General features: G+C 50.6%; 1 protein-coding gene and 1 pseudogene across 1 annotated transcript in view; one reads left to right on the top strand and one right to left on the bottom strand.

The window, feature by feature from the left end:
* LOC147083940 (uncharacterized) overlaps positions 1-8,411 on the bottom strand; it is a 37,136-nt gene extending 28,725 nt beyond the window's left edge. Inside the window, exon 1 of the mRNA XM_085980015.1 lies at positions 7,708-8,411. Coding sequence (XP_085836141.1) covers positions 7,708-8,323 — 616 coding nt within the window. The 5' untranslated portion in view covers positions 8,324-8,411. The remainder of the gene's footprint in view (positions 1-7,707) is intronic.
* LOC147083937 (uncharacterized) overlaps positions 1-27,294 on the top strand; it is a 455,464-nt pseudogene that overhangs the window by 100,454 nt on the left and 327,716 nt on the right.

Here is a 27,294-nt window from a genome sequence, read left to right as displayed (position 1 = left end):
AACTCAAGAGATGAGGTGAGAGTGACTGCCCTTGACATCAAGGCAGCATTTGATCGAGTGTGGCATCAAGGAGCCCTAGCAAAACTGAAGTCAATGGGAATCCAGGGGAAAATTCTCCATTGGTTGGAATCATACCTAGCACAAAGGAAGTTGGCTGTGGTTGTTGGAGGTCATTCATCTCAATCACATGACATCACTGCAGGAGTTCCTCAGGGCAGTGTCCTAGGCCCAACCATCTTCAGCTGTTTCATCAATGACCTTCCCTCCATCATAAGGTCAGAAGTGGGGATGTTCGCTGATGATTGCACACTGTTCAGCACCATTCGAGACTCGTCAGATACTGACGCAGTCCGTGTCCATATGTAGCAAGACCTGGACAACATTCAGACTTGGGCTGACAAGTGGCAAGCAACATTCGCACCACACAAGTGCCAGGCAATGACCATCTCCAACAAGCGAGACTCTAACCATCTCCCCTTGACATTCAATGGCATTACCATCGCTGAATCCCCCACTATCAACATCCTGGGGGTTACCATTGATCAGAAACTGAACTGGACCAGCCATATAAATACTGTGGCTACAAGAGCAGGCCAGAGGCTGGGAATTCTGCGGCGAGTGTCTCACCTCCTGACTCCCCAAAGCCTTTCCACCATCTACAAGGCACAAGTCAGGAGTGTGATGGAATACTCTCCACTTGCCTGGATGAGTGCAGCTCCAACAACACTCAAGAAGCTCGACACCATTCAGGATAAAGCAGCCCGCTTGATTGGCACTCCATCCACCTTCAACATTTACTCCCTCCATCACCGGCACACTGTGGCTGCAGTGTGTACCATCTACAAGATGCACTGCAGCAACTCGCCAAAGCTCCTTCAACAGCACCTTCCAAACTCGCAACATCTACCACTTAGAAGGACAAGGGCAGCAGACACATGGGAACATCACCACCTACAAGTTCCCCTCCAAGCCACACACCATCCTGACTTGGACCTGTATCGCCGTTCCTTCACTGTCGCTGGGCCAAAATCCTGGAACTCCCTTCCTAACAGCATTGTGTGTGTACCTACACCATATGGACTGCAGCGGTTCAAGAAGGCGGCTCACCACCACCTTCTCTAGGGCAATTAGGGATGGGCACTAAATGCAGGCCTAGCCAGCCAGCGACGCCCACATCCCATCAATGAATAAAAAAAAAGTTATGGAAAGGGACAAAATAAAACCAACGGTGAAAATACCCAGCTGGAAGAGAGACAGTTTCAGTGATTTGAGAAGGGATCGAGCACAGGTGGACTGGAAACAAAGATTGTCCAGGAAAACAGTGAATGACCAATGGCAGGCCTTCAAGGCTGAGATAGTTCGGGTACAAACCAAGCATATTCCCATAAGGAGGAACGATGGGCCATCCAAAGCAAGAGCTCCCGATGACAAAGGATATAGAGGTTAGAATAAAACAGAAAAAGGAGGTTTACGACAAATGTCAGGTACAGAATAGAGTCAAAAACCAGGCAGAATACAGAAAGTGCGGGGGAAATTGAAACAGGATATAAGAAGGGCAAAGAGAATATGAGAAAAGGTTAGGGGGTAATATAAAAGGGTACCCAAAAATTTTCTATGAACATATGAAAAGTAAAAGGAAAGTTAAAGGAATGGTGGGGCCGATTAGCGACCAAATAGGGGCTCATCATAAGAACATAAGAAATAGGAGCAGGAGTCGGCCATTTGGCCCCTCGAGTCTGCTCCGCCATTTAATGAGATCATGGCTGATCTGATCTTGGGCTCAGCTCCATTTCCCTGCCTGCTCCCCATAACCCTTCACTCCCTTATCGTTCAAAAACCTGTCTATCTCCACCTTAAATGTATTTAATGACCCAGCCTCCACAGCTCTCTGGGGCAGAGAATCCCACGGATTTACGACCCTCTGAGAGAAGAAATTCCTCCTCATCTCAGTTCTAAAAGGGCGACCCTTTATTCTGAAACTGTGCCCCCGAGTTCTAGATTTCCCCACGAGGGGAAACATCCTCTCTGCATCTACCTTGTCGAGCCCCCTCAGTATCTTATATGTTTCAATAAGATCACCTCTCATTCTTCTAAACTCCAATGAGTATCGGCCCAACCTGCTCAACCTTTCCTCATAAGTCAACCCCTTCACCCCAGGAATCAATCTCGTGAACCGTCTCTGAACTGCCTCCAATGCAAGTATATCCCTCCTTAAATAAGGAGACCAAAACTGTACACAGTACTCCAGGTGTGGTCTCACCAACACCCTGTACAGATGTAGCAGGATTTCCCTGCTTTTATACTCCAGCCCCTTGCAATAAAGGCCAACATTTCATTTGCCTTCCTGATTACTTGCTGTACCTGCATGTTAACTTTTTGTGTTTCATGAACAAGGACCCCCAGGTCACTCTGTACCGCAGCATTTTGTAATCTCTCTCCATTTAATAATAATTTGCTTTTTTACTTTTCTTACAGTTTGCCAACCTGAAAATACATAGAAACATAGAAGATAGGAGCAGGAGTAGGCCATTCGGCCCCTCGAGCCTGCTCCACCATTCAATGAGATCATGGCTGATCATCCAAATTCAGTACCCTGTCCCCGCCTTCTCCCCAAATCCCTTGATCCCTTTAGCCTTAAGAAATATATCCAACTCCTTCTTGAATATATTTAATGAATTGGCCTCCACTGCCTTCTGTGATAGAGAATTCCACAGGTTCACCACTCTCTGGGTGAAGAAATTCCTCCTCATCTCTGTCCTAAATGGCTTACCCCTTATCCTTAGACTGTGACCCCTGGTTCTGGACTCCCCCGCCATCGGGAACATCCGTCCTGCATTTGACCCATTTATCCCAACTCTCTGTTTTCTGTTAGTTAGCCAATCCTCTATCCATGCTAATATATTACCCTCAACCCTGTGAGCTCTTATCGTGTGCAGTAACCTTTTATGTGGCACCTTATCGAATGCCCTCTGGAAATCCAAATGCACCACATCCGCTGGTTCCCCTTTATCCACCCTGCTCGTTACATCCTCAAAGAACTCCAGCAAATTTGTCAACATGATTTCCCTTTCATAAAACCATGCTGACTGTGCTTGACTGTATTATGATCATACGGAGGCAGAGGGTGTGGCTGAGGTACTGAATGAGTACTTTGCATCTGTCTCCACAAAAGAAGATGAAGTTAATGTCGCAGTAGAGGAGGGGGGAGTAGAGAAATTGGATAAAAATAGTTAGAAAGGAGGTGCTAAATAGGTTGTCATCACTCAAAGTTAACAAGTCACCCAGTCCAGATGCGATGCATCCTAGATTGCTGAGGGAAGCTAGGGTGGAAATAACAGAAGCTCCGACCACAATCTTTCAATCTCCCTCAGATATAGGGGAGTGGTGCCAGAAGACTGGAGGATTGCAAATGTTACACCCCTGTTTAAAAAAGGGGAGAGGGATAAACCTGGTAACTACAGGCCAATCAGTCTAATGTCAGTGGTGGGTGAACGACTAGAGACCATTGTCAAGGACAAAATTAATTCTCACTTGGAGAAGCATGGGTTAATAAGGGGCAGCCAGTGGATTTGCTAAAGGTAAATCATGTCTGACTAAACTGTTTGAGTTCTTTGATGAAGTAACAGAGGGTTACATAAGAACATAAGAAATAGGAGCAGGAGTAGGCCAATCGGCCCCTCGAGCCTGCTCCACCATTCAATAAGATCATGGCTGATCTGATCCTAACCTCAAATCTTCTATCACTCTGCATCCACCCGAACCCATGTGATCTCCTGGGAGAGGCGAAAAACCAGATAAAGACCCAATGGCCAATTAGGGAGAAAAAAATCTGGGAAATTCCTCTCCGACCCATCTAGGCGATCGAAATTCTTCCAGGAGATCACTCTGTCCCTATATTTTCTACAGTACTTACCTTCTGTAAAGGCGATCTCCACCCCAGCCAGGAACAGGAATAAAACCATCTCCTGAAATCTAACACAGAATTAGAACACAGTAGGAGCAGAACCAGGCTACACGGCCCCTGGGCCCACTCCACTACCCACAGGACCATGACCATTCCAAACCTAGACTCATGTCCAATTTCCTGCCCGCTCCCCGTAACCCTTAATTCCCTTTACTTCTAGGAAACTAACTATTTCTGTTTTAAATTTATTTAATGATGTAGCTGCCACAGGTTTCTGGGGCAGAAAATTCCACAAACCTACCACCCTCTGAGTGAAGAAGTTTCTCCTCATCTCAGTTTTGAAAGAGCAGCCCCTTATTTTAAGATTATGCCCCCTAGTTCTAGTTTCACCCTTCATTGGGAACATCCTCACCGCAACCACCCGATCAAGCCCCTTCACAATCTTATATGTTTCAACAAGATCGCCTCTCATTCTTCTGAACTCCAATGAGTAGAGTCCCAATCTACTCAACCTCTCCTCATATGACCATCCCCTCATCCCCGGGATTAACCGAGTGAACCTTCTTTGTACTGACTTGAGAGCAAGTATGTCTTTTCTTAAGTATGGACACCAAAACTGTATGCAGTATTCCAGGTGCGGTCTCACCAATACCTTGTACAACTGCAGCAATACCTGCTTGTTTTTATATTCCATCCCCCTAGCAATAAAAGCCAACATTCCATTGGCCTTCTTGATCACTTGCTGCACCTGCATACTAACTTTTTGAGTTTCGTGCACCAGGACCCCCAGATCCCTTTGTACTACAGTACTTTCCAGTTTCTTGCCATTAAGATAATAACTTGCTCTATGATTTTTCCTGCCAAAGTGCATAACCTCACACTTTCCAGTATTGTATTCCATCTGCCAAATCTCTGCCCACTTACTTAGTCTGTCTATGTCCCTTTGCAGGTTTTTTATGTCCTCCTCACTCACTACTTTCCGTCCCATCTTTGTATCATCTGCAAACTTTGATATGTTACACTCGGTCCCCTCCTCCAAATCGTTAATATAGATTGTAAAGAGTTGGGGACCCAGCACTGACCCCTGCGGAACACCACTAGTTACTGGTTGCCAATCTGAGAACGAACCATTTATCCCAACTCTCTGCTTTCTGTTAGAGAGCCAATCCTCCACCCACGCCAGAATATTACCCCCAATCCCGTGATTTTTTGTCTTGAGCAATAATCTTTTGTGTGGCACCTTGTCAAATGCCTTTTGGAAGTCTAAATATACTACGTCCACTGGTTCCCCTTTATCCACCCTGTATGTTACTTCCTCAAAAAACTCAAGCAAATTTGTCAAACATGACTTCCCCTTCATGAAACCATGCTGAGTTTGTCCTATTAAATTATGTTTATCCAAATGTCCCATTACTGTCTCCTTAATAATGGACTCTAACATTTTACCAACCACAGATGTTAGGCTAACAGGTCTATAGTTTCCAGCCTTCTGCCTACTACCCTTTTTAAATAAGGGTGTTACTTTAGCAGTTTTCCAATCTGCCGGGACCTTTGCTGAGTCCAGTGAGTTTTGGAAAATTATTACCAATGCATCCACAATCCCTACCGCTACTTCCCTCAAGACCCTAGGATGCAAGCCATCGGGTCCAGGGGATTTATCCGCCTTGAGTCCCATTATTTTACCAAGTGATGAAGGTAGTGCAGTAGATGTTATACGTATGGACTTTCAAAAGACATTTGATAAAGTACCACATAAAAGACTTATTTGGAGAATAGAAGCACATGGTATTAAAGGGCTGATGGTAATTTGGGTATATAATTGGACGAGGGATAGGAGACAGTGAGCAGCGCTGAGGGATGTTTTTCTAACTGGAGGGAAGTATGCAGTGGGTTCCCCCAGGGGTCGGGATTAGGACCATTGCTTTTCTTGTTATATATAACTGACCTGGACTTGGGTATAGGTGTACAAGTTTGAAGTTGGATGATACAAAACTTGGCAACGTATTAAATAGTGAGCATAGTAGTAGCAGACTTCAGGAGGACAGAGACAGACTGTGAAATGAGCAGACACAAGGCAGATGAAATTAAATGAGGATAAGTGTGAAGTGATGCACTTTGGGAGAAACAACAGGGAGAGGCCGTATAATCTAAATGGGACTATTTTGAGGGGGTGCAAGAGCAGAGGGACCTGGGGGTCCATAATCACAAATCTTAGAAAGTGCCACGGCAAGTTGGTGAGGTGGTTCAGAAAGTGTATGGGATACTTGGCTTTGTAAATAGTGCCATTGAATACAAAAACAAGGAAGTTACACTAAACCTTCACAAATCACTAGTGAGAAACATAGGACAGGAGGAGGCCATTCAGCCCCTCGAGCCTGTTCTGCCATTCAATGAGATCATGGCTGATCTGCGATCTAACTCCATACACCCGCCTTTGGCCCATATCCCTTAATACCTTTGGGTAACAAAAACCTCTCAATCTCAGATTTAAAATTAACAATTGATCGAGCATCAATTGCCATTTGTGGAAGAGAGTTCCAAACTTCTACCACCCTTTGTGTGTAGAAGTGTTTCCTAATTTCACTCCTGAAAGGTCTGGCTCTATTTTTAGACTATGCCCCCAGTCCGAGAATCCCCAACCAGCAGAAATAGTTTCTCTCTATCTACCCTATCTGTTCCCCTTAATATCCTGAAAACTTCGATCAGATCACCCCTTAACTTTCTAAATTCTAGGGACTACAACCCTAATTTGTACAATCTCTCCTCGTAACTTAACCTTTGGGTTCCGGGTATCATTCTGGTAAACCTACGCTGCACTCCCTCCAAGGCCAATATATCCTTCCTAAGGTGTGGTGCCCAGAACTGCTCACAGTGCTCCAGGTGTGGTCTAACCAGGGTTTTGTGCAGCTGCAGGGTTTTGGCCTCAGCTGGAGTCTTGTGTACAGTTCTGGGCACCACACTTTAGGAAGGATGTCAAGGCCTTGGAGAGGGTACAGAGGCGGTTGACCAGGATGGTACCAGGGATGAGGGACTTCAGTTATGTGGAGAGATTGGAGAAGCTGGGATTGTTCCCCTTAGAGCAGAGAAGGTTAAGAGGAGACCTAATAGAGGTGTTCAAAATAATGAGGGGCTTTTGATCGAGCAAGTAGGGAGAAACTGTTCACTCTGGCAAGTGGGTCGGTAACCAAAGGTCACAGATTTAAAATAGTTGCTAAAAGAACTAGAGGGAAATGAGGAGAATTGTTTTCACACAGAGGGTTGTTAAGATCTGGGACGCACCATCTGAAAGGATGCTGGAATCAGGTTCCACAGGAACTTTCAAACAGTAATTGGACATGTACTTGAAGAGGACTAGTTTGCAGAGTTCTGGGGATAAAGCTGGGGTTTGGGACTAAATTGGACAGCTCTTTCAAAGAGCCGGCACAGACAGGATGGGCTGAATCACCTCCTTCTGTGCTGTTAGATTTGATGATCAGTGTGAACATGCTGGTGTCCCTTAAGGCTCTTAGAGCTTTTAAAGCTCTTCCCACAGTCAGAACATTTAAAGGGTCGCTCGTCAGTGTGAACAAGCTGGTGTGCTAAGAGGGTGGAGGACCGAGTGAATCCCTTCCCACATTCAGAGCAGGTGGTTTCTCTCCAGTGTGTAGGTGTTGGTGTCTCTTCAGCTCCCTGGAGCTTTTAAAGATCTTCCCAGTCAGAACATTTAAAGGGTCTCTCTCCAGTGTGAACAAGCTGGTGTGCCAGCAGGTTGGATGACTCAGTGAATCCCTTCTCACACACGAAGCAGGTGAAAGGCCTCTCACCAGTGTGAACTCGCTGGTGTTTCTTCAGATCCCTGGATCTTTTAAAGCTCTTCCCACAGTCAGAACATTTAAACGGCCTCTCATCAGTGTGAGCTCGCTGGTGTTGCTTCAGATGCTGGGGGCTTTTAAAGCTCTTCCCACAGTTAGGACACTGAAATGGTCTCTCATCTTTGTGAACAAACTGGTGTTCCTTCAGTTCCCTGGCGCTTTTAAAGCTCTTCCCACAGTCAGAGCATTGAAATGGTCTCTCATCAGTATGAACAAGCTGGTGTCGCTTCAGATCCCCAGTGCTTTTAAAGCTCTTCCCACAGTCAGAACACTGAAAGGGTCTCTCCCCAGTGTGAACTCGCTGGTGTGTTTGCAGGGGGGATGAACAAACAAATCCCTTTCCACACACGGAGCAGGTGAACGGACTGTCCCTGGTGTGACTGCGCCGTTGAACTTCCAACGTAGACGGGGAACTGAATCCCTTCCCACCGTCCCCACCTTTACCCGGTTTCTCCCCGGTGTGACGGTGTATGTGTCTCGCCAGGTCAGGCGATCGGCTGAATCTGCGTCCACACACCGAACACATGTGTGGTTTGTCATCGCTGCGATCGCTGCTTTCTCCTTCCATGTGCAAAGGCCGATGATATTCAGGTCCTGATGAATCCAGCGACTCTGTCAGATGTTGACGTAATGTTTGGTCTGAGCTTCCCGCCTGTAGCTGCTCCACTTCTATAACCCTGTAAATTGAGATCAGAAAAGGATCAGAGGCAAACTGTTGTTTAATTTTCCCCTTTCCGAACCTAGGGGCAGTGAAGCTGATTTTCAGGCTCCAGCTGCTGCACAGGTTGGTTGAAAGGATCAGCAGTAATGGCGGCTGTAATACCCACAAGCCCCCACGCTCCAGAAAACACTCTGTTGACTCCGAGTCCCGCGCATGTGCTCATGGCCCCCACGCTCTCCCTCCTGCTCCACAATCGCCCGTCCCAATCGGTCCACAACGCGCATGCTCAGCGCACAAAACCCCGCGGTTGGAACATCGGGCGCACATGCGGAGCCGCAACATCTGGTACGCGTGAGCGGCTCAGGTGGAGGCGAGTCGGTGTTTCGCCTCAGCCGCCAAGGAGGTGCGCATGTGCAGGACGACCCAACATTCCTCCTGTCAGCAATCACTCCCTCGTTTCTTTAATAAAAACAGAAAATGCTGGAAATACTCAGCAGGTCAGGCAGCATCTGTGGAGAGAGAAACAGAGTTAACGTTTCAGGTCAATGACCTTTCGTCAGAACTGCTTGTTCTTTAGTGTCAGCCAGTGACTCAGTGGGTAGCACTCTCGCCTCTGAGGCACAAAGTTGTGGGTTCAAGTCCCACTCCAGAAACTTGAACATTGAATGGCGGAGCAGGCTCGAGGGGCCAAATGGCCTACTCCTGCTCCTATCTTCTATGTTTCTATGTAAGTTTAGGGACCCTCCATGTTGACTTTGTCCGATCCTGTCACTGTTTTCCAAGTGCTCTGCTATTACATCCTTTAAAATGGACTCTAGCATTTTCCCCACTACCGATGCCAGGCTTACCGGTCTATAATTCCCCATTTTCTCTCTCCCACCCTTTTTGAATAGTGGGGTAACATTAGCTACCTGCCAATCCATGGGTACTGTTCCAGAGTCTATCGAATTTTGGAAGAGGACCAGCAATGCATCTACTATTTCTAGGGCCACTTCCTTAAGTACCCTAGGATGTAGATTATCAGGCCCTGGGGATTTATCAGCCTTCAATCCCATCAATTTCCCTAGCACCATTTCCCTACAAATACTGATTTCATTCAGTTCCTCCCTTTCATTAGACCCTATGTTCCCTGACATCTCTGGGAGGTTATTTGTGTCCTCCTTTGTGAAGACAGAACTGAAGTATGTATTTAGGACCAGGACCAGTGCAAGATAGATTAAGGCGATACTTAGTACAACTAAATCAGGAGGTACAAGCACTAAATAAAGTAGTAAGGAACCAACAACAGATTAAAGATCTAGAAAGGCAGAATGCTGGACTTAAACCAGACGAGTTGCCCAGAATCGGTCAACAAGTAATGACGCAAGTTATCGGAAGAAAGGGAATGGGGCCCGTTGGATGGGGCCATGTACTGTATTAATGACAAGTGATACGTGTGTTTGTCTACAGGAACCGATGGGTATGCGATGGAAGCAATGGACCCAGGTGAAACCATTTAACACTAAAGACCCCCATTCTACCCTCTCCTCTAGGGAAAGAGCTCGGAAGACGACCAGACCTCTGTTTAAATTACAGGTAAACATGGATCCAGTCGACCCTTTATATCAGAGGGTCCGTCTCGGGGAGTGTGGTAAACTACTGTTATACCTGTCTGTATGTGTATGTGTATTCCACTAGGTACAGGTCTGGACATGCCTCGGCTGACTCCTCCCACTATTCCAGGTATATATGTGACTACCTCCCAGTCCCTTAGTATTCTGGACGGGTCGACCACTCGAGACTAGACCTTCATTCTTTAGTTAATAAAAGCCTGGTTGTTACTCGCTTAACCTCAGTCTTTTGAGTAATTGATGGCGCATCAATTTTATTAACTAAATTTTTTATAATGGAGAAGATCCTCACACCAGCATGCCTGGACCTGGACAGTCGGGAAGCGGACGCTTCCACCAAGTTTGCTCACTGGCTCATGTGCTTCGAGGCATTCCTGACTGCCTCCACTGCGGTCGTAACGGATGCGGACAAACTGTCTGTCCTGATCTCCAAGGTGAACCACCGAGTGTACTCAGTCATCCGGGACGCGACCTCGTACACAGCCGCCCTCCAGCTCCTCAAGACCCAGTACACGCGCCCTGTGAATGAAGTTTACGCCAGGCACCTCCTGGGGAGTCGCAAGCAACAACCTGGGGAATCGACTGAGGAATACCTCCAAGCACTGTCCGTGCTTGGCCGGGCCTGTGGGTGTAAGGCGGTAACGCCCACTAAGTACACGGAGGAACTGATCCGGGATGCCTTCGTAGCGGGCCACAGGTCCAACTACACCCGACAGCGACTGCTGGAGCAGAGTGACCTCACCCTCGACAAAGCCTCCGAAATCGCACTAACGCTGGACGCAGCCTACCGGGGCATGGATGCCTACTCCTCTGCACCGTGGACGCCGCGGGGAACGACAACCTGGGACACGGTAGGACAGCCCCATAGCACCGTGCCACCCCAGCCACAGCCCAACAACGGCCCAACCACCGCAGCAGTGTCCCAAAGCCAGACAGCAGTGTCCCAAGGCCAGAAATGCTACTTCTGTGGCCAGGCCAAACACCCCAGAGCGCGCTGCCCGGCGAAGAATGCGACCTGCTCGGGCTGCGGGAAAAAGGAACACTACGCTAGCGTCTGCAAGGCCAAAGCCACCCCGAACGCCAGCAGCGCCGCGTGTGGGCCGTGCGAGCCGCCATCTTGGGCCCCCAACAGCGCCACGTGTGGGCCGCCATCTTGGGCCTCCCCAGCCATGTGCGAACCACCGCAGCAGCAGCCATCTTGGACGACTCCAGCCACATGGGAATCATGGACGCCGCCATCTTGGACACCAGCCAGGACGCAGCAGGCCGCCAACCCCCCCCATCTGATACCCGCAGCGACACACCGACCCCTACGCCGGCCTCTGTTACGCTGGACCAAACGAGACCGCACCAACTAGCTCGGTCCAAAATGGACGTTAAGGTAAACGGCCATGCAATAAACTGCCTTTTTGACTCCGGGAGCACAGAGAGCTTCATCCACCCCGACACGGTGCGGCGTTGCTCTCTCCCAGTCCTGCCTGCGTTTCTATGGCCGCCGAGTCCCAGTCAGCGGACATTGGCGGCTACTGCGTGGTGACACTAGTAGTAGACGGGACTGTGTTCAATAATTTTAAACTCCTGGTCCTGCCCCAACTTTGCGCTGCCGTTCTACTGGGGTTGGATTTCCAATGCCACCTCAAAAGCGTTACGATGGCGTACGGTGGCCCCCTCCCCCCACTCACAGTCCGCAGCCAGCAGCCTCCAAATTGCCCGCCGCGCACCAGATGCAACCTCTCCACACTGAGTCCCACCCCCCCCCCCCCACTGTTTGCTAACCTCACCCCTGACTGTAAGCCCATCGCCACAAAGAGCAGGCGATACAGTGCCGGGGACAGGGTTTTCATCAAAACCGAAGTGGAGCGGCTCCTGAAGGAGGGGATTATTGAGGGCAGCTCCAGCCCCTGGCGAGCCCAGGTTGTGGTCGTTAAGACCGGCGAGAAACAACGCCTGGTCATCGACTACAGCCAAACAATAAACCGCTACACCCTGCTGGACGCCTACCCACTCCCCCGTATAGCTGACATGGTCAACCAGATCGCGCAGTACCGCGTCTTTTCGACCATTGACCTGAAATCAGCGTACCACCAGCTCCCCATCCGCCCCGAAGGCCGCCAGTATACTGCTTTTGAGGCAAACGGCCGCCTCTATCACTTCCTTAGGGTTCCCTTCGGTGTTACCAACGGGGTCTCCGTCTTCCAAAGGGAGATGGACCGGATGGTCGATCAAAATGCGCTGCAGGCCACTTTCCCTTACAATGTGACCATCTGCGGCCATGACTTGCAGGACCATGACGCAAACCTCGAGAAATTCCTCCGCACCGCCCAACTCCTGAACCTGACATATAACAAGGAGAAGTGCATATTCCGCACAGACCGCCTCGCCATCCTTGGCTGTGTTGTGGAACACGGAGTCATCGGTCCTGACCCCGACCGGATGCGTCCCCTTATGGAACTCCCACTGCCCCACTGCCTAAAAGCTCTGAAGAGGTGCCTCGGGTTTTTTTCCTACTACGCCCAGTGGGTCCCCTACTATGCAGACAAAGCCCGTCTGCTGATCAAATCCACCTCTTTTCCCCTGATGGCAGAGGCCCGCTCGGCCTTCCACCGTATCAAGGAGGACATTGCCAAAGCCACCATGCACGCAGTGGACGAATCCATCCCCTTCCAGGTGGAAAGCGATGCGTCCGACTTCGCTCTGGCCGCCACCCTTAATCAGGCGGGGAGACCTGCGGCATTCTTCTCACGAACCCTCCAGGGCCCGGAGACCAGACACTCCGCGGTCGAGAAGGAGGCCCAGGCTATTGTGGAGGCTGTGCGTCATTGGAGGCACTACCTGGCCGGAAAACGATTTACCCTGCTCACTGACCAGCGTTCAGTTGCTTTTATGTTCAACAACAAGCAGAGGGGCAAAATCAAAAATGACAAGATCTTGAGGTGGAGAATCGGACTTTCCACCTACAATTACGAGATCTTGTACCGGCCTGGGAAGCTCAATGAACCCCCAGATGCCCTATCGCGTGGCACCTGCGCCAGCGCGCAGATCGATAGGCTGAGGGCCCTCCACAATGACCTCTGCCACCCGGGGGTCACCAGGTTCTTCCACTTCATCAAGGCCCGCAACCTGCCTTACTCCATTGAGGAGGTCAGGACCATGACCAAGAACTGCCAAGTCTGCGCTGAGTGCAAACCGCACTTTTATAGACCAGACAGAGCCCACCTGATAAAAGCCACTCGCCCTTTCGAACGCCTGAGCGTCGATTTTAAAGGGCCTCTCCCCTCCTCCGACCGCAATGTGTACTTCCTCAACATCATTGACGAGTACTCCCGTTTCCCGTTCGCTATCCCCTGCCTGGACATGACCAGTGCCACGGTCATTAAATGTCTGAACAGCCTCTTCACCATGTTCGGTTTCCCCAGCTATATCCATAGCGACCGGGGCTCATCGTTTATGAGTGACGAACTCCGCCAGTACCTGCTTGCTAGGGGTATAGCCACAAGCAGGACCACCAGTTACAACCCCCGGGGGAACGGACAGGTGGAAAGAGAGAATGCAACAGTTTGGAAGGCCGCCCTACTAGCCTTAAAGTCTAGGGGCCTTCCGACCTCCCGCTGGCAGGAGGTGCTCCCCGATGCGCTCCACTCGATTCGGTCACTGCTCTGCACTGCCACCAATGCCACCCCTCACGAGAAAATGTTTGTCTTCCCAAGGAAGTCCACATCGGGGACAGCGTTACCGCCATGGCTGACGTCCCCAGGGCCGGTACTACTGAGAAGACACGTGAGGACCAATAAAACGGACCCCCTGGTCGAGAGGGTCGACCTCCTCCACGCCAACCCCCAGTACGCTTATATTGCGTACCCGGACGGGCGGGAGGACACAGTCTCCATACGAGACCTCGCACCCTCGGGGACCGCTGTAACCCACTACCCATTACCACCCCACCCCCCACGACACCCTCGGGGACCGCTGTAACCCACTACCCATTACCACCCCCCCCCCCCCACGACCCGATATCCAACCCCAGCAGCCGGCTCGCCTTGGACCGTCACCCACGAGGACTACACTCCAGGGCCCCAGCCTACACGGGACGCGACGCCGGAAGCTACACCACCCCTGCCGTCGCCACGTCGATCACAGCGGCAGACAAGACCTCCGGAGAGACTCCAATACACGAACTTTTAAATACACTTCACCCCGCCGGACTCATTTTTAAACAAGGGGTGAATGTGGTAAACCACTGTTATACCTGTCTGTATGTGTATGTGTATTCCACTAGGTACAGGTCTGGACATGCCTCGGCTGACTCCTCCCACTATTCCAGGTATATAAGTGACTACCTCCCAGTCCCTTAGTATTCTGGACGGGTCGACCACTCGAGACTAGACCTTCATTCTTTAGTTAATAAAAGCCTGGTTGTTACTCGCTTAACCTCAGTCTTTTGAGTAATTGATGGCGCATCGGGGAGAAGAAGCTCTCCCGGTTTACCCTCACACCCGAGAACTCATTTTTAATGTGGAAGCAAGTCATCCTCGGTTCCGAGGGACTGCCTAAGAAGAAGAAGATATAATTGGAGTAAGACTTCTTTACTCCTGTACTCAAATCCTCTTGTAATGAAGGCCAGCATAACATTTGCCTTCTTAACTGCCTTTCATGACCACCGGACGTCCCAAAGCACTTTACAGCCAATGAAGTACTTTTGAAGTGTAGTCACGGTTGTAATGTGGGAAACGCGGCAGCCAATTTGCGCACAGCAAGCTCCCACAAACAGCAATGTGATAATGACCAGATAATCTTTTTTCGTCATGTTGATTGAGGGATAAATATTGGGCACAAAACACCGAGGATAACTTCTTCGAAATAGCACCACGGGATCATTTACATCCACCTGAGGGGGCAGACGGGGGCCTCGGTTTAACGTCTCATCCGTAGGACGGCACCTCCGACACTGCAGCGCTCCTTCATTGTTGCTCTTCCGACAGTGCGGCGCTCCTTGAGCACTGCCCCTCCGACAGTGCGGCGCTCCCTCAGTACTGCCCCTCCGACAGTGCGGCGCTCCCTCAGTACTGCCCCTCCGACAGTGCGGCGCTCCCTCAGTACTGCCCCGACAGTGCGGCGCTCCCTCAGTGCTGCCCCCCCGACAGTGCGGCGCTCCTTGAGCACTGCCCCTCCGACAGTGCGGCGCTCCCTCAGTACTGCCCCTCCGACAGTGCGGCGCTCCCTCAGTGCTGCCCCTCCGACAGGGTGGCACTCCCTCAGTACCGACCCTCCGACACCGCGATGCTCCCTTAGTACTGCCCCTCCGACAGTGTGGCACTCCCTCAGTACTGACCCTCCGACAGTGCGAAGCTCCCTCAGTACTGCCCCTCCGACAGTGCGGAGCTCCCTCAGTACTGCCCGTCCGACAGTGCGGCACTCACTCAGTACTGCCCCGACAGTGTGGCGCTGCCTCAGTACTGCACCCCCGACAGTGCGGCGCTCCCTCAGCACTGCCCTTCCGACAGTGCAGCGCTCCCTCAGTATTCGGCCTCCCGGCTGTGCAGCGCTCCCTCAGCACTGCCCTACCGACAGTGCGGCGCTCTCTCATTACTGCCCCTACGACAATGCGGCGCTCCCTCTGTACTGCCCCTCCGACAGTGCGGCGCTCCCTCAGTACTGCCCCTTCGACAGTGCAGTGCTCCCTCAGTACTGCCCCTTCGACAGTGCAGCGCTCCCTCTGTACTGCCCCCCCGACAGTGCGGCGCTCCCTCAGTACTGCCCCTCTGACAGTGCGGCACTCCCTCAGTACTCCCCCGCCGACAGTGCAGTGCTCCCTCAGTACTGCTCCTCCGACAGTGGAGCTCTCCCTCAGTACTGCCCCTCCGACAGGGTGGCGCTCCCTCAGTACTGCCTCTCCGACAGTGTGGCGCTCCCTCAGTACTGCCCCTACGACAGTGTGGCACTCCCTCAGTACTGACCCTCCGACAGTGCGGCACTCCCTCAGTACTGCCCCTCCGACAGTGCGGCGCTCCCTCTACTGCCCCGCCTACAGTGCAGCACTCCCTCAGTATTGCCCCCCCGACAGTGCGGCGCTCCCTCAGTACTGCCCTGCCTACAGTGCAGCACTCCCTCAGTATTGCCCCCCCGACAGTGCAGCGCTCCCTCAGTACTGCCCCTCTGACAGTTCAGTGCTCCCTCAGTACTGCCCCTCCGACAGTGCAGCACTCCCTCAGTACTGCCCCGCCGACAGTTCAGTGCTCCCTCAGTACTGCTCCTCCGACAGTGCAGCGCTCCCTCAGTACTGCCCCTCCGACAGTGTGGCGCTCCCTCAGTACTGCCCCTACGACAGTGTGGCACTCCCTCAGTACTGACCCTCCGACAGTGCGGCGCTCCCTCAGTACTGCCCCTCCGACAAAGTGGCGCTCCCTCAGTATTCGCCCTCCGACAGTGCAGCGCTCCCTCAGTACTGCCCCTCCGACAGGGTGGCGCTCCCTCAGCACTGCCCCTGGAATACTGCATACAGTTTTGGTGTCCATACTTAAGAAAAGACATACTTGCTCTCGAGTCAGTACAAAGAAGGTTCACTCGGTTAATCCCGGGGATGAGGGGGTGGTCATATGAGCAGAGGTTGAGTAGATTGTGACTCTACTCATTGGAGTTCAGAAGAATGAGAGGCGATCTTATTGAAACATAGAAGATTGTGAAGGGGCTTGATCGGGTGGATGCGGTGAGGATGTTCCCAATGATGGGTGAAACTAGAACTAGGGGGCATAATCTTAGAATAAGGGGCTGCTCTTTCAAAACTGAAATGAGGAGAAACTTCTTCACTCAGAGGGTGGTAGGTTTGTGGAATTTGCTGCCCCAGAAAGCTGTGGAAGCTACATCATTAAATAAATTTTAAACAGAAATAGATAGTTTCCTAGAAGTAAAGGGAATTAAGGGTTACGGGGAGCGGGCAGTAAATTGGACATGAGTCTAGGTTCGGAATGGTCGTGGCCCTGTGGGTAGTGGAGTGGGCCCAGGGGCCGTGTAGCCTGGTTCTGCTCCTACTGTGTTCTAATTCTGTGTTAGATTTCAGGAGATGATTTTATTCCTGTTCCTGGCTGGGGTGGAGATCGCCTTTACAGAAGGTAAGTACTGTAGAAAATACAGGGACAGAGTGATCTCCTGGACGAGTTTCGATCGCCTAGATGGGTCGGAGAGGAATTTCCCAGATTTTTCCTCCCAAATTGGCCATTGGGTTTTTTCTGGTTTTTCGCCTCTCCCGGGAGATCACATGGGTTCGGGTGGATGGAGAGGGATAGAAGATTTGAGGTTAGGATCAGATCAGCCATGATCTTATTGAATGGTGGAGCAGGCTCGAGGGGCTGAATGGCCTACTCCTGCTCCTATTTCTTATGTTCTTATGTAACAGTGCGGCGCTCCCTCAGTACTGCCCCCCGACTGTGCAGCGTTCCCTCAGCACTGCTCCTCCGACAGTGCGGCGCTCCCTCAGCACTGCCCCACTGACAGTGCAGCGCTCCCTCAGCACTGCCCCTCCAACAGTGCGGCGCTCCCTCAGCACTGCCCCACTGACAGTGCAGCGCTCCCTCAGCACTGCCCCTCTGACAATGCGGCGCTCCCTCAGCTCTGCCCCTCCGACAGTGCGGTGCTCCCTCAGTTCTGCCCCTCCGACAGTGCGGTGCGCCCTCAATTCTGCCCCTCCAACAGTGCGGCGCTCCCTCAGTTCTGCCCCTCCAACTGTGCGGCGCTCCCTCAGTACTGACCCTATGACACTGCGGCGCTCCCTCAGAACTGCCCCTCCCTCAGTACTGCCCATCCGACAGTGCAGCGCTCCCTCAGTACTACCCCTCCGACAGTGTGGCGCTCCCTCAGAACTGCCCCTCCCTCAGTACTGCCCCTCCGACAGTGCGGCGCTCCCTCAGCACTGCCCCTCCGACAGTGCGGCACTCCCTCGGTACTGCCCCTCCGACAGTGCGGCGCTCCCTCAGTACTGCCCCCCCGACAGTGCGGCGCTCCCTCAGTACTGCCCCACCGACAGTGCGGCGCTCCCTCAGTACTGCCCCACCGACAGTGCGGCGCTCCCTCAGTACTGCCCTTCCAGCAGTGCGGCGCTCCCTCAGCACCGCACTGGAGTGTCAGCCTCGCTTTATATGCTCAACTCCCCGGAGCGGGATTTGAACCCACAACCTTCTGACTCTGCTATCCACTGAGCCACAGCTGACTCCAGTCTTTTACACAGTTTCATCATAACTTTCTTGCTTTTGCATGCTACGCCTCTGCAAATGCAAGGGAGTTATGATGAATTGTTAAACAGTTTTTTTTGCAGAGTGACCAAGGCTGTCTGTAGGAATCAATTTTGCATTTGAAAGAAGCTTGTATTGTAAAGCTTGTGCGAGAATTGGCGGGAATCGCGGGCTGAGCGGCTGTATAAAGGCTCCCGAGACCCAGGTAAGGCCTCAGTGCGAGAATCGGCGGGAATCGCAGACTGAGCGGCTGTATAAAGGCTCCCGAGACCCAGGTAAGGCCACAGTGTGAGAATCGGCGGGAATCACGGGCTGAGCGGCTGTATAAAGGCTCCCGAGACCCAGGTAAGGCCTCAGTGCGAGAATCGGCGGGGATCGCGGGCAGAGCGGCTGTATAAAGGCTCCAGAGACCCAGGTAAGGCCTCAGTGTGAGAATTGGCGGGAATCGCGGGCTGAGCGGCTGTATAAAGGTCCCAGAGACCCAGGTAAGGCCTCAGTGTGAGAATCGGCGGGGATCGCGGGCTGAGCGGCTGCATAAAGGCTCCCGAGACCCAGGTAAGGCCTCAGTGCGAGAATCGGCGGGAATCGCGGGCTGAGCGGCTGTATAAAGGCTCCAGAGACCCAGGTAAGGCCTCAGTGTGAGAATCGGCGGGAATCGTGGGCTGAGCGGCTGTATAAAGGCTCCAGAGACCCAGGTAAGGCCTCAGTGTGAGAATCGGTGGGAATCGTGGGCTGAGCGGCTGCATAAAGGCTCCAGAGACCCAGGTAAGGCCTCAGTGTGAGAATCGGTGGGAATCGCAGGCTGAGCGGTTGTATAAAGGCTCCCGAGACCCAGGTAAGGCCTCAGTGCGAGAATCGGCAGGAATCGCGGGCTGAGCGGCTGTATAAAGTCTCCCGAGGCCCAGGTAAGGTCTCAGTGCGAGAATCGGCGGGAATCACGGGCGGAGCGGCTGTATAAAGGCTCCCGAGACCCAGGTAAGGCCTCAGTGCGAGAATCGGCAGGAATCGCGGGCTGAGCAGCTGTATAAAAGCTCCCGAGACCCAGGTAAGGCCTCAGTGTGAGAATCGGCGGGAATCGCGGGCTGAGCGGCTGTATAAAGGCTCCCGAGACCCAGGTAAGGCCTCAGTGCAAGAATCGGCGGGAATCGCGGGCTGAGCGGCTGTATAAAGGCTCCCGAGACCCAGGTAAGGCCTCAGTGCGAGAATCGTGGGCTGAGCGGCTGTATAAAGGCTCCCGAGACCCAGGTAAGGCCTCAGTGCGAGAATCGTGGGCTGAGCGGCTGTATAAAGGCTCCCGAGACCCAGGTAAGGCCTCAGTGCGAGAATCGTGGGCTGAGCGGCTGTATAAAGGATCCAGAGACCCAGGTAAGGTCTCAGTGCGAGAATCGGTGGGGATCGTGGGCTGAGCGGCTGTATAAAGGCTCCCGAGACCCAGGTAAGGTCTCAGTGCGAGAATCGGTGGGGATCGTGGGCTGAGCGGCTGTATAAAGGTCCCAGAGACCCAGGTAAGGTCTCAGTGCGAGAATCGGTGGGGATCGTGGGCTGAGCGGCTGTATAAAGGCTCCCGAGACCCAGGTAAGGCCTCAGTGCGAGAATCGGCGGGAATCGTGGGCTGAGCGGCTGTATAAAGGCTCCAGAGACCCAGGTAAGGCCTCAGTGTGAGAATCGGCAGGAATCGCAGGCTGAGCGGCTGTATAAAGGCTCCCGAGACCCAGGTAAGGCCTCAGTGCGAGAATCGGCGGGAATCGCGGGCTGAGCGGCTGTATAAAGGCTCCCGAGACCCAGGTAAGGCCTCAGTGCGAGAATCGGCGGGAATCGTGGGCTGAGCGGCTGTATAAAGGCTCCCGAGACCCAGGTAAGGTCTCAGTGCGAGAATCGGCAGGAATCGCAGGCTGAGCGGCTGTATAAAGGCTCCAGAGACCCAGGTAAGGCCTCAGTGTGAGAATCGGCGGGGATCGCGGGCTGAGCGGCTGTATAAAGGCCCCAGAGACCCAGGTAAGGCCTCAGTGCGAGAATCGGCGGGAATCGCGGGCTGAGCGGCTGTATAAAGGCTCCAGAGACCCAGGTAAGGTCTCAGTGCGAGAATCGGCGGGAATCGCGGGCTGAGCGGCTGTATAAAGGCCCCAGAGACCCAGGTAAGGTCTCAGTGCGAGAATCAGCGGGAATCGCGGGCTGAGCGGCTGTATAAAGGCTCCAGAGACCCAGGTAAGGCCTCAGTGTGAGAATCGGCGGGAATCGTGGGCTGAGCGGCTGTATAAAGTCTCCCGAGACCCAGGTAAGGTCTCAGTGCGAGAATCGGCGGGAATCGCGGGCTGAGCGGCTGTATAAAGGCTCCAGAGACCCAGGTAAGGCCTCAGTGTGAGAATCGGCGGGGATCGCGGGCTGAGCGGCTGTATAAAGGCCCCAGAGACCCAGGTAAGTTTTACCAATCTCCAGTCTCGGACCTCGGAGGGAAGGAGAGAGGTAAAAAGTAATCCAAGTGTGACGTCACCAGAAAGCGGGTAAGTGATTGGTTGGTGAGTATTTCTCTCTTTTTTAAGCTTAAACTCTGTGGTTCATAGTTTCTAAGGTGCGATATTCATCATCTAGAATCGGGGCAGAGGGTATTTAAAAATAATATTAATAAATTTAATTAATTACATAGAATGGGAGATCAGGTGATGTGTTGCTGCTGCAATATGTGGGAGCTGGTGGACACCATTGATGCTCACGGTGATCACATTTGCAGTAAGTGTTGGCTGCTCGAGGAATTCCGGCTCCGTGTTGAAGAGCTGGAGTCCGAGCTTCAAACACTGAGACACATCAGGGAGGGGGAGAGTTACCTGGACTCTCTGTATCAGGAGGTAGTCACACCAATTAGATTAATTAATTCAGATGTAGTCCGTGGCCAGGGTCAGGATGGTGTGACTGTGAGTGAGGCAGGTACGGGGATCCAGGAGGTAGTGTCGGAGGAGCCGCAGCCCTTGCACTTGTCCAACAGGTTCGAGGCTCTTACTCCCTGTGAGGATGGGAACGGGGACTGCGGGGAGGATGAGCAACCTGGCCACCGCACCATGGAGCGGGGGGCCATTCAAGTGGGGGGAGTTAAAAGAAATGTTGTAGTGGTAGGGGATAGTATCGTTAGGGGGATAGATAGAGTTCTTTGCAGCCGAGAGCGAGAGTCCCGAAGGCTGTGTTGCCTGCCCGGTGCCAGGGTTAAGGACATCTCCTCTGGGCTGGAGAGAAACTTGGAGTGGGAGGGGGAGGATCCGGTTGTCTTGGTCCATGTTGGTACCAACGACATAGATAGGACAAGGAAGGAGGTTCTGCTGAGGGAGTTTGAGCAGCTAGGGGCCAAATTAAAAAGCAGAACCACAAGGGTAATAATCTCTGGATTATTACCTGAGCCACGTGCAAATTTGGCTAGGGTAAATAAAATTAGAGAGTTAAATGCGTGGCTCAAAGCCTGGTGTGGGAGAAATGGGTTTTGCTTCCTGGGACACTGGCTTCAGTACTGAGACAGGAGAGAGCTGTTCTGTTGGGACGGACTTCACTTGGCCAGTGCTGGGACTAGAGTCCTGGTGAATCGAATAACTAGGGCTGTAGAGAGGGCTTTAAACTAATTAGTGGGGGGGGGGGGTTTTAAGAGAGCAAAAAATAAAAATGACAGCGGAGAAGGCAATAGAGCAAGGTAGCAGTGGGGGAATTAAAAACCAGAGTGTGTCAGGAAGGGACAGAATGTATAATGATAAAGGTAAAGTAGTAAAAGGGGTAACAGCAGGAATAAATTGTCAGAAAACATATTTGAAAGTTCTTTATCTGAATGCATGCAGCATTTGTAACAAAATTGACGAGTTGACGGTACAAATAACTACACATGGGTATGATCTGGTGGCCATTACGGAAACATGGCTGCAAGATAATCATGACTGGGAACTAAACATACAAGGGTATTTGACAATTAGGAAGGACAGACAGGAAGGAAAGGGAGGTGGGGTTGCTATGTTAATCAAGGATGGAATTACTGCAATAGTCAGAAATGATATTGGGTTAAAGGATCAGGATAGGGAAACAGTTTGGGTGGAGATAAGGAATAATAAGGGGAATAAGTCACTAGTGGGCGTAGTCTATAGGCCTCCTAACAGTTGCAAATCTGTTGGTCGGAGTATAAATCAGGAAATAGTTGGGGCTTGTAATAAGGGAACAGCTATAATCATGGGGGATTTTAACTTTCATATTGACTGGACTAATCAAATTGGGCATGGCAGCATTGAGGAAGAGTTCATAGAGTGTATTAGGGATGGGTTCCCTGAGCAGTATGTAACTGAACCAACCAGGGGGCAGGCAATCTTAGATCTGGTCCTGTGTAATGAGACAGGATTAATAAAAAATGTCCTAGTGAAGGATCCCCTTGGAATGAGTGACCATAATATGGTTGAATTCCAAACTCAGTTTGAGGGTGAGAGAGTTGGATCTCAAACCAGCGTACTGAGCTTAAATAAAGGAGACTATGAAGGTATGAGAGTAGAATTGACTAAAGTGGACTGGGAAAACAGATTAAAGTGTAAGACGGTACAAGAGCAGTGGTCTACATTCAAGGAGATATTTCACATCTTTCAAGATAAATATATTCCACTGAGGAAAAAGGGGAGTAAAAGAAAAGACAGCCATCCGTGGCTTAGTAAAGTAATAAAGGATAGTATTCGACTGAAAACAAGGGCATATAAAGTAGCCAAATCTAGTGGGAGGATAGAAGATTGGGAAGCATTTAAAAGCCAGCAAACAATAACTAAAAGATTAATTAAGAAAGGGAAGATAGATTATGAAAGTAAACTAGCAAAATATATAAAAACAGATAGCAAGAGTTTCTACAGCTATATAAAAAGAAAAAGGGTGGCTAAAGTGAACGTTGGTCCCTTAGAGGATGGGACCGGGAAACTCGTGGTGGGGAACATGGAGATGGCAAAGACGCTGAACAAATATTTTGAATCAGTCTTTACAGTAGAGGACACTAAAAATATCCCAACACTGGACAAACAGGGGGCAATGGGGGGGGGGGCGGGAGGAGCTAAACACGATTAAAATCACTAAGGAGATGGTACTCAGTAAAATAATGGGACTTAAGGCGGATAAATCCCCCTGACCTGATGGCCTACATCCTAAGGTCTTGAGAGAAGTGGCGGTAGGGATTGTGGATGCATTGGTGATCATTTTCCAGAACTCCCTGGACTCAGGAAAGGTCCCGGCAGATTGGAAAACTGCTAATGTAACACCCTTATTTAAGAAGGGAAGTAGACAAAAAGCTGGAAACTATAGACCAGTTAGCCTAACATCTGTGGTTGGCAAAATGTTGGAGTCAATGATTAAGGAAACAGTAACAGAGCATTTGGATAAACATAATTTAATAGGACAGAGTCAGCATGGTTTTCCGAAGGGGAAGTCATGTTTGACAAATTTGCTCGAATTCTTTGAGGATGTAACATACAGGGTGGATAAAGGGGTGTAGTGTATGTGCCTTTAAGAGCCCCATGTGTACTGTAATGCCGGTAATGGCCACTCAGGCTATATAAGCCTGAGTATTGTGTTGTATCCGTTAGTTCCCCTCCAGACTTTGTTTAGTAAACACCTATCAAACCAACTCCTGTCTTCAGTGTCTCTATCAACACACAGACACAACAGTGGCGACGAAGTGGAAACGGACTTACCTACAATTCGGCAGCACCTCAAGGACATCGATTCTTCTGGCGTCCAGAAGAATCAAGAAGTGAAAGAAGCTGTTGTTTCACCAGCTGGCCAAGCTGGTGGCAGGTACTGCGGTAATCCTTCCTGGGCGTCAGGCTGGGGCTCCAGCGGCTGGCTCTACAGCTGGGCCAAGCAGCGAAAGCGGAGGCAAGCAGTAACAGACGGGGAGGGAGCACTCGGGAGACGGCCGGCGCTGCAAGCAGGTCGGCGTTCAGACCTACAGAGAGAGTCCGGTGGGAACGAGTCTCCAACTGTAAAGAAAGAAAGAAAGAAAAAAAAAAGGAAACCGCGGGAAACAGCGTTGTCATCGGCAGCAGCAGCGGGAAAGCGCGGGAAGCGCCATATCTTTTCTAAGATGCCTAATTCTGGCAATATTGATGCTTTTGATAACAAGATAGAGGATTGGACCACATATGTGGAAAGAGTGGAGGTATATTGCACCGCAAATGGAATAGAAGATGAAAAAAAAGCTTCAGTACTTCTAAATCTAATGGGCGCTGTTACGAAACTTAATCACTCCAGCCGAACCGATGGACAAGAATTTTAAGGAGATTGTTGATACCCTACACTGCCAATTCGAGGCAGGACTGGCAGATTCTCTATGAGACAAATTCGTCTGCGGTCTCCTAAGTGTAGGAACACAAAAAAGGCTATTTTCTGAAAAAGATTTAACACTGGACAAGGCTTTCAGTGCAAGAGGAGCTGCAGAGATACAGCAAAAGCCACAGGACTTCGGCACCCATGAAATGACACGGGGTTTCGAGAGATGTTATCGCTGCGGCAGATCCACCCATGACCAGAGGGACTGCTGGTTCAAGGACAAAGCATGCAGGCAATGCGGAAAGATGGGACACATTACACGTGTATGCCGATCTGGAAACAAAAAATCCACTAACAGGAAAAAAATCAATAAGGAAAAGCACAGAAACGTACAAATGATGACGGACAGTAGCTCCGAAGACCAGAAGAGCGATAGCAACTCCGGGAACAAGAGACTAAGCTCTCTCAAATTACATAATGTAATTGCCAAAGAAGATTACCAGACCATTTGGGTTACCCTCACAATAGCAGGGTCCCCAGTTAAAATGGAGCTAGATACAGGATCAGCTCTGACCGTCATAAATCGACGAGATTACGAGCGGCTATTTCCGCATATACCTTTAAAAGACACATCCATTATCTTGAAAACATATACGGGGCAGAAAGTATACCCCAAAGGAAAAATAAAGGTGCCTGTTGTATACAACGGCAAGGAAATACAGAAGTTGTATTTATACGTTCTACAAGATGGTGGTCCACCGCTGTTGGGAAATGAATGGATCAGGAAAATACATTTAGACTGGCACTCCATTCAGGCACTGACGGTGACCAGTAAGGAAAAAAACGATGATGACGTCATACCTGAACGATTAAAAGACATCTTGGCCAACGCCAAGGAAGTGTTTCAAGAGAAACTAGGAACCTTGAAAGGCATCACCGCCTCAATAAAAGTGGAAGATGCAGCAATTCCCAAGTTTTTTAAGGCAAGACCGGTGCCATACGCAATTCATCCAGCAGTCGAGGCAGAGCTGGAGAATTTGGAAAAGGCAGGCATATTATCTAAACTAGATTGAAGCGAGTGGGCAACATCCATCGTCCCAGTCATGAAGAAAGCATTGAAGAATGATAAATCTGAAGAACAGAGAAAAATTTGCATCTGTGGAGACTTCAAGGTGACTGTAAACCCGGTCCTTCACACGGTACAGTATCCTCTTCCGAGGATAGAAGATATTTTCGCCTCACTATCCGGAGGGAAACATTTCAACAAAATTGACTTGGCACAGGCATATCTACAGATGGAGGTTGAAGAGGCCTCTAAAAAAAATATCTCACGATAAATACACACAAAGGTCTGTACCAGTACAATCGACTGGTTTTCGGAGTAGCATCCGCTCCAGCTATCTGGCAAAGAGCTATGGAGCAAGTCCTCCAAGGGATTCCGGGGAATCAATGCTACCTAGACGACATCCTTGTAACAGGAGAAAACGACAACGAGCACCGTGCCAATTTGGAGCAGGTGCTCACTAGGCTGAGAGAACGGGGCCTACGAGCAAATCGCCCCAAGTGCGAATTTTTCCAAAATCAAATATCATATTGTGGCCACATAATTAATAAGGAAGGGTTGCATAAGTCACCTGAAAAAATTGAAGCGGTCATAAAAGCCCCAGCACCTGAAAATGTTTCACAATTAAGGTCGTTCCTGGGATTAATAAATTACTATCATAAATTTTTACTGAACTTATCAACACTTCTACACCCTCTTAATAAACTGCAACAAACTGGAGTAATTTGGAAATGGAGCGAAGACTGTAAACGTGCCTTCCATAAATGCAAAGACTTAATCACGTCCAAAGAAGTTTTGGCTCATTACAACCCATCACTGCCAATCAGACTGGCGTGCGATGCATCCCCTTACGGCATAGGAGCAGTATTATCGCATAAATTACCTGATGGCTCGGAACGGCCGATAGCTTTTGCGTCACGCTCATTGAACTCAGCTGAGCGTAACTATGCCCAAATCGACAGGGAAGCACTCAGCCTGGTATGGGGAGTGAAGAAATTCAACCATTACCTACATGGACAAAAATTTACCTTGTTGACTGACCATCAACCCCTCATCTCCATATTCAATCCTAAAAAGGGTGTTCCCATTATGACAGCGCAAAGGCTACAGAGGTGGTCCCTTTTTCTAGGGGCACACCAATACAACATAGAATACAAAGGATCAAAACAGCATGGGAATGCTGACGGTTTATCGCGTCTACCGTTGCCAACGGTAGAAGATGCACCTACAGTAGACCCAGTGGAGATGTTCCACTCAACCATAGTGGAATGTCTACCAGTAACAAATTCTGCCATTGAAAAGGAAACGAGAATTGACCCGACTCTCTCACGAGTCTACGATTTAACGGTGAAGGGATGGCCAGCACATGGCGAACCACTGTTGCCAGCATTCTCGCAAAGAGGAGAACAGCTGTCAGTGTGCCGAGGAACCTTGATGTGTGGATCCAGAGTGGTGATTCCACCCAAACTCCAGGATAAAGCGCTAAAGGAGCTTCACGAGGGGCATCTGGGTGGAGTGAAAATGAAGAACCTAGCCAGAGCGTTTGTACGGTGGCCAGGTATCGATGGAGACAGCGAAGAAATGACCAAGAGCTGCCTAGGATGCCAGAAGGTCCAAAACGCTCCACCCCAAGCCCCTCTACATCCATGGGAGTGGCCCTCATCTCCCTGGCAAAGGGTACACATCGACTTTGCTGGTCCATTTATGGACTCAATGTTCTTA

This window comes from Somniosus microcephalus, unplaced genomic scaffold, assembly GCF_052327205.1.
Source record: "Somniosus microcephalus isolate GS21.2 unplaced genomic scaffold, FLI_Smic_1.0 scaffold13, whole genome shotgun sequence".
NCBI lineage: Eukaryota > Metazoa > Chordata > Chondrichthyes > Squaliformes > Somniosidae > Somniosus > Somniosus microcephalus.
Note: the sequence above shows the minus strand (reverse complement) of the source record. Positions and strands in the feature narration are given on the sequence as shown.